The 8,301-nt window shown below is 44.8% G+C and overlaps 1 protein-coding gene across 1 annotated transcript; it reads left to right on the top strand.

The window, feature by feature from the left end:
* The first annotated feature begins 1,205 nt into the window (after positions 1–1,205).
* LOC120642911 lies at positions 1,206–2,332 on the top strand. Its single transcript, XM_039919494.1, has 2 exons — positions 1,206–1,887; positions 1,986–2,332. The coding sequence occupies exons 1-2, from the start codon at positions 1,237–1,239 to the stop codon at positions 2,064–2,066; spliced, it is 732 nt and encodes a 243-aa protein (XP_039775428.1). The 5' UTR covers positions 1,206–1,236; the 3' UTR covers positions 2,067–2,332.
* The last annotated feature ends 5,969 nt before the right edge of the window (positions 2,333–8,301 follow it).

The following is an 8,301-nucleotide window of genomic DNA, read 5'->3' as shown; positions in this document are numbered from 1 at the left end:
CTTGCACTTTGTGAGCTCCTCAGCGGAGATGTAGCTTCTTTAGTGGGAGTGAACTTCGGGAGCAAATCTTATGTCTCTTGTTCTTATTGTTCTTACTTTGTTCTTGTTGACCTAGACCTTGTTATGTTCCGATCTACGTTCTCGTGTTGTTGTGCTTGTGTTGATCACCTGCAGGTTGCTCCTAGACATAAGGCCGAACTTTTGATTCAAATAGGTTTTTGTATCTCAGCCTCAAACTCGTATTTCTGTCAAATTCATTTATTGTCGGAAGTTCCGGTCCAGTGTCGGAAGTTCTGATCCATCGGAACTTCCTACACTGCGTCGGAAGTTCCGACCCTTCTGACCGCTTCGAAGAATTTTCAGTTTTGCAAGTTCGCCGATTCACCCCCCTCTAGGCATCACCAAGATCCTTTCAAATATATTATTGAACAATCATATTTTTTTTTAATAAACTATCATGCATGTGTGTAAATATAAGAAAAAAACTTCATCTCTCTCCTCCATAGATCTAGGAATTGGATTACTTAGAAATGAGGCTAAAACATAAAGATTGGGCCCAAATGATTACATAACCTTGTTCTCCTACTAAAATAACCTAACTTCATCCAAAAATTTGAGGCAAAAGAAAATCAAATTCAAAACCTCCCTTCCCCTTTTCACTTTTTTTTTTATTTTCGGATAGCACCTCCCCTGAGCAAGCAATGGGCTGTTGGGAGGAGGAAAAAGGGCTGCGCCCTGATTTTTACGGGTACTTTTAGGGGTTGGTAATGGCGCCATCCGCCCCAAAAGATGGATTTCCAGGGGCGAGTCAGATGCTACAGTAACCGCGCTCCATTTTAGGAGCGGGTTATATTTTGACCCGACTCTGGAAAAAAAAAGGCGTTGCTACAAATTGTTTTTTAGTAGTATTGAGCAGTCTTGTCTGCATTGAGTACAGTCAGTGTGGGTCAGTGTGGGCGTCTAACCCCTTACCTGACAGTCCGGTCCTCCTGGCTACTCTTAAAAAAAAAAGAAAAATTCTGCATTGGAACTGCATGCCAAAGTATCGGTTCTTTGAGCGGCGATGCACGCCTCCCCTCCTTTCCTGCATCGGGACTCCACGAAAATATACGGTCTTGACTTCTTGATCATTGAAAGTTTACTATATAAGGTCACCCCTCATGCATCACTGCATCAGCAGCACACTCGATCCATAGTGTAAAACCAAGAGACAGTAGTGACACCAGGACACGCCACATGGCCCCAACCACCTCCGATGCCAGCGCTTCCACGCTCAGCATGAAGCTGCTAGTGGACACCAAGGCCCAGCGCGTGCTGTACGCGGAGGCCAGCAAGGACGTCGTCGACTTCCTCTTCTCCCTCCTCACCCTGCCCGTAGGCACCGTCGTGAAGATCCTGAGCAAGGGCGCCATGGCCGGCTCCGTCGGCAACCTCTACGGGAGCGTCGAGAAGCTGGACGAGACCTATGTCCGCTCCGCCGGCGTGAAGTCGGCGCTGCTCTCGCCGACCGGCGGTTGTGCCGGCAAGCTCCTCCAGCTGCCGGAGGCGCCGCAGCCTCCGCGCACTCAACTTTACCGGTGCGACCGACACAACTACTCCCAATGTTACGACATCATGAGCAGGTCATCCGGCTACCCGTGCCAGCAGCGATATTGCGGCGGCAAGATGACAGTGCCGGTGCAGATCGTGGGTCCGACCACGGGATCCGGTGATGACGAGGCAGCGACCGCCGGGTTCGTGCAGGGCGTAGTAACGTACACGGTGATGGACGACCTGAAGGTGGCGCCCACTTCTACCATCTCCGGGATCACCCTGCTCATCAACACCTTCGGCATCACCGACATCGGCACGCTCCGGGAGAAGATCGTGCAGCTGGGCTACGACGAGGTAACAATGATGTGTCAATGTACACAAATTTGACTACACAAAATAAATCATGTTTCTCTGCGTGCGCGTTTAAACGATTTCTTATTTTTTTGGCATAGGGTTTGGAGATCCTGCGCGTGGCGCTGCAGTCCAAGACCGTGCTCACAGACGTCTTCCTTGGGAAGAAACGCAAGGCTTGATGAGGCAGTGCTCGGCAGCTCGCTAGCTTTTCGTTTTGTTTGTTCGATCCTGTCCCAGTATGATTCCTCCAGCCGGCCAGGCGCCAGCTGCGCGTCTTTTGCTTCGCCGTTTCCCTCTGCTGGTCGTCGTGTGCATCTTTTGTGTGCTTCTTCGTGCAGTCATTCGCTCTCTGCAGGTTCAGTCATTTTGAGTAGTAGTAACTTCTATCTTGCCATTTTGTCACGCAATTTACACTGAAACGTGCATGCATTTATCCATAGTACTACGACTTTTCACTGAAACGATGAACAAACGGACGGTGTTTTCTGTCAGACCTTTGGTTGGCAAACACAGCAATGAACGGTCATGCACTGTGACGGAACCGCCAAATTAAAATTCTAAATTAAGCATAATAAACGTCATTTGAACATATCGGGCACATTAATTTAATGATTTAATTTGACGGTCCTTTCTAAACCCACGGCCCGATCGAAACAACACCGGTAGTCCCACGCGAAGCCGGGCACAGATGGTACAAAAACGACAAATACTTAAAAATATCGAGGGGTGACAACTGGTAAACAAGAGTTTTACAAACTGAGTTCAAATACCCAAATATCTTACATAGCTTGCATGTTCAAATAATTTACAAACTTTACAATAGAGTACCCAAGGCTCAAATGCAAAAGAAACTATAAAACACTACTCTAACTGGCTCTGCCTAAATGCAACCGGTCAGACCGGTTCGCCCAACCGGTCAGACCGGCCTGCATGAACCCCCGGAGCGACACCGGTCAGACCGGTCCAGCAAAACAGACAGGGTGCACATCCAGCCCACACATGCGCACCCCGCGACCTCCTAATCTACCTATCCGGTCCCATGACCTCCCATCCCTCTGCGTCCCGGCGGACGAACTTAGCGCAGCAGGGACAGAAGTCAATGTCTGGGTGTCCTGTAACAAAAATTGGTGGCAACAAACCATGAGCAACTAATACTCAGCAAGACTTACCCGACCAGTGGGTATACTTAACCCACATATCTAGACATGTAAGGCATTTGGCTGGTTATTATTTTGCAGAAAAGCAACTAAAGTAACTCCTTAATTTCATTATTTTAGCTCTAGATTCTATGTAGATTATTCATAATCTAATATTTGCATAAACCAAATCTAGAGCAAACATGGTGGAGCAATAAATAATAATTCAATATGTTCATCATCATATGTATAACTATCATTCCATCATACACTACGATGCGATGCAGTGATCAAGGTGCTCATATCCGAGAGCGACTGACGGTGAATCGATCCGATTTAACCTTGCAAGGTGGACCTAACCAACATGGCACGCGTATGCCCCGTCAGACCACACGCACCAACCCTTCCCCTCCCCGCCTCGAACTACAGAACCGCCCCACCTACATATAGTCAGCTAAGCTCAACGAGAGACCAACAATAATAAACATATGCATCCCGTTTTTCCGCGACTACTTGACTCGCCCTAAGAAGTGGTGATAAAGTTCTGTACTTTCGAAGCGAGGCAGTACTAGGCTTACCGGTTTCGACTACCTCCTACTCTCGGTATGTGGTTAGTACAATTCGAATATGATCAACAGGGCCAACAACGGTACGGTCCTTAACCGACACAGACGGGACTAAGACACCCAAGAACCCTGTCCTGCTGCCATACCTATATATCATCCTCATTTCCCGTCCGGTCTCAAATTTCCATATCAAATTCAATAACTCATGTACTGGAATATGAATATATCCTATATCTCGTGAGTAACCGGAAATTACTCGACTTCTAAACATCCTATATCTCGCGAGTGACAAGAAATCACTTGGCTTGTACCGAGAACTATTAAGCATAGCATTTCTATCGTCCTATATATACTAGTATAAACTCAAGGGAACCTAGGGATCATACAACTAGAATTTTAAGCAACTCCTGAACATAATGCACACGTAATAAAATACATATAGTGATTCATAAGTTGAAATAATAGGATATGCACCGGGGCTTGCCTTGAGTCTGCTGCTCAACACTGGGGTTTACTGGGCCTTGGGCCGACTCCTCGCGAACCACCTGTTGTAGGGTTTGCCCCTGCGGCTCCTGTGGCTCCGCAATCACCTCATACACAACCTCCCCCGCTGCGGCTGCTACAAGTATGCATATGATATGAGTGAATGCAAATATGGTTTTAAAATTTTTGAACAGCCGATATCCAAAAACAATTGCTAACAAATTGACTTGACTTCCCTAAGTACTACACATCAAAACAAAGCTAATCCAACTGGTTTTATGTTTTTAGCATGCTCCTAACTCCAATTATGCATTTAACAAGTTAGAAAAGCATTTTATCAAATATAAATAAAACTTCATATAAAAAGTTGTGAAACAACCCATTTCATGGTTCCATCATATAGAGCATGAAGATACGAAGCTAACAAAATTAGTTTTGTATTTTTCTAATTTTTATGCAATTTTCTACGCATTTTAGAAGCACTGTGCTCAATGCTGATCAGAAGTTCCGACCAGGTGAAGGAAGTTCCGACGACCGTCGGAAGTTTCGGGTAAGTTCCAACAAAGGGTCTTCGGCCGATTGGAATTAATTTGTCGGAAGTTCCGACATGGGGTAAGGAGTTCCGATAAGCACATTTTCAGCCAAAAACAGAAATCGCCAAAAACAAAAATCCTTATTGGGGAAAAACTAGCCAACCAAAATCAAAATCCTTTTAGATCCTAGTTGATGGATGCATATAGAGACGATTGACCAAGGGAAATCACTTAGACCCTCCTAGAAAGATAGATCGGGCCGGCACAAGTGTAAACACCTTGAACGAACCTTTCTTGCAGCAGGAGTTCGAAATCCAAGATACCCGGGGAGGAGATCATGGGGAGGAAGGTCCCCCCCCCACCCGATTGGAAGCTTCCTTGGCCTTGCAATCAAGTTTAGATGGAGGATTTGCACTCTAGGGCCTCATGGAGAGGGAGAGCTTGTGAGGGAGAGGATGAGCTCGTGAGGGAGTGAAAGGGAGAGAGTGAACGTGAGGGAGAGTGAGCTGTGAGGGAGAGAGCGAGAGTGGTTTAATGATGTGGGGCCCAAACAAAACGGTTGACCCAGCTCCAACAGGTCAGACCGATTACCCCGACCGGTCAGACCGGTCCGGCCCATACTGATAGAAATTTTGCTATCTTATGGTTTGTTGTTTAAGTTCGAAAATAATAACCCTGATTAAATTTAATTAGGGTTGATTAACACCTAGGTGTTACATGCACTACCGGCCAATCAATAACTACGGAGTAGGTCATTAGTCGGCATAATCACGCGTTAAGTTTTTTCTGACGATTCGTGTGCTGGACGTTTCCACTGGGCTTGTCTAGGTCGACCTTGCATTTGTAGCAATCAGTCCCATCACTAGTATAAACACGGTGGCATTGTCAGGCATCGGCACTCAGGATGCATGTTGCACCGGGTCGACTCGATGACCCAAAACCCAATCAACATGTAATGGTGTTAAAACTCTATAGGTTGTAACGAACATGGCACCATTTATGCCATTTCGAGTGATTTTTGTGATCGTATGACAACGCAATCAATGGGACTAATGGTTTTGTTGATTGAACATTTCTAGATCCCAGGGATAAAGTAAAAATGCCATACAAATCAAAACATGAAGAAACAACTCAAAGAAACGCTGAATTGGATGAGTTCTACTGAAATCAGTAGCACCGGTTTAACTGATGGCTGTGCACCTGTTTAGCTAGGTTGCATCGGATACACCGATGGCTCAGCATCGGTGCATTATGCAGTATGTTCTGGAGATCAAGTGAAGACCCAGTGAAGAAACATTATAGCATCGGTTGAACCGATGGTGTCAAGATAGGCGTCAGTGCATTCAACGTATTATTGTCCAGAAATGATGTCAAGCGCGCAAGAGCCACACGTTCGGCACCGATTGAACTGATAGTGCATCGGAGCATTGCACCGGTGCAATGGCATCAGCAGAAGAGAGAAGCGCAACGGCTATGTGATGGTCCAGTGTGATCGGTTTAACCGATACCCAATTATCGGTTAAACCGATGGTTCTGCAGGCATGTTAGGAAGTCCAACGGCTAGTCCAGATGCTGTGTGTGACCAGTTGAGCTGATGCCTACCCATCGGATGAACCGATGCCTACACATAAAAGCTGTTAATGGCTACAAACGGCTAGCTCGACTTGGAGGCCTATATATATGGGTTCCCCCGACCATTTGAAGATTGGTGGAGTCCAAGTGAAGGTGTAGACACATAGAAAAAGTTCTCCAAGCCATACAAGTGCTAGATTAGCTCTTGAGTGAGTGAGAGAGCAAGGTGTAGTGCCTTATGAGCTGGTTCTAGAGTGAACCAACACTGTATTTCGGTGCGCCGGCCTCCTTGGAGCCTTGGTGGCTCGCCAGCACGTTTACGACCCTCCGGCTTGGTGTGGAGCGGCGTCGATGATCTTGTGTGGGGGATGTGGAGACCCCCACCCTCTGTGAAGAAGCTCCTTAGTGGAAAGCAGGATAAAGGTGACCATGATTGTTTTCACGGAAGAGACTTGATTGCCGGAAGCAATACTCTTCGTGAGTGCTTCAACAACGTGGATGTAGGGGTGCCTTTGTGGCAATCCGAACCATGGAATAAATTCTCTTGTCGAGAGATTGCTTCCTCTCATCCCTCCTTTTAAGCTTCCTCATTTCATATTGCAACTTGTGTGGCTTTACTTTTCTAGAGTAGTATCTTGCTAGAATTGGCTACAGGTTGCAAAACTCTTTTGGGATGAGGGTTTCACACTAAGGTGAATCATAGTTGCACATTTAGATAGCTTGATTTAGTTTAAGTTTTTGTACAAACTTGTTGGAGCCATTGGTTAAGGTTTTAAGTTGCCTAATTCATCCCCTCCTAGTCTTAGGCAAACTATCATTTGTGCAATTCCAATTTCTAAGTTAGATGCTTCAACTTCTTGCATTGATTTAATTGATGAATCTTGCTCTAACCCTTCCAATGATAAATATAATGAGAATGTTGTTGTAGAATCATGTGATGATCTCATTGCCAAGGAGAATGATGAGCTCAAGCAAGAAGTGAAAAGGCTCATGAAGGACTTGTATAGATTAAAAGGCAAAGGCATAGAGAGCAATATTCAACATTCTCAAGATAACCGTGAAGACATGCTGAAGAAGCTTGAGAAGGGGTCCACCGTGACTTGCTTCAAGTGCCACAAAGAAGGCCACAAGTCCAATAAGTGCCCTCAACCAAGGAAGAAGCTTCCGGATGAGAAGAACAAAAAGAAGCTAACAATCAAGAGTTCTCTCATCTACACCAAGCCCAACCGAAGGAACAAAAGCAATAGCACATCCTATGTGATAAAAAAAGAAGATCAATGGCAAGGTGGTTGCTCATAAGATTGGGAAGAAGGAAAGGAATTGGAACCGCTCCATTTGGGAGCCCAAGGAAATCATCAACAATATGAAGGGGCCTCAAATGGTGTGGGTTCCAAAAGATACTTGAAACCCAAGATTGGCTTCGGGGGATTTGGAGGCTTAGCTTACAAGATGAAGTGAAGTTTCAAGCTAAAAGAAGCTAAGATCACAACTTGGATATTTGTTGTCCAAGTCCCCCTTAAGATATTGGTAGCTAGACTTCAATTTATGCATCATGTAGGTCCATTGACTTTGTTAGGTTGTTTGCATGCATTGCATTCCCTAGTGTTACATGATGGGTTGCTTGTGTCATGATTCTAACCCATGAGCAACCTACATGGTTTGATAAGTGTGTAGAAAGCTACACAAAGTTATCCTTCAAGGTATATGGACTTCATGAGGTATGTATTTCATTTGTGTACCATGAACACAAGCTATAGGGTAGACTTCCCATTGTTGTTAAAAATAATATGCATACAATTGTTTGGTGTTTCAAACACTAAATGCACATATTTAGGGGGAGTTTATCATATGGATTGTAACTTTGAGACTAATATGTTTGCAAGTTTATCTTTTGTAGTCTCACAACGGAGTTAACACTCTAAGAGAATATTATTCACGCTCAATGTGAACAAACAACTCTAAAAGAGTGACTAAATAAAATAGTGTGCTTTCATACATATTGAGCCATATTCTATTGAACTTAAATGCTCATATCTAAGTTCATAGACTATGTGCTCATACATTTGCTCATCATTTTAAGATTTTAAATTGATATCAAGTTATTTTCAAATCGGTACATGCAAG

The sequence above is a fragment of the Panicum virgatum genome, chromosome 7K, assembly GCF_016808335.1.
Source record: "Panicum virgatum strain AP13 chromosome 7K, P.virgatum_v5, whole genome shotgun sequence".
Classification (NCBI taxonomy): domain Eukaryota; kingdom Viridiplantae; phylum Streptophyta; class Magnoliopsida; order Poales; family Poaceae; genus Panicum; species Panicum virgatum.
The sequence above is the reverse complement of the archived record's forward strand: the minus strand, read 5'-3'. Positions and strand labels throughout refer to the sequence as shown.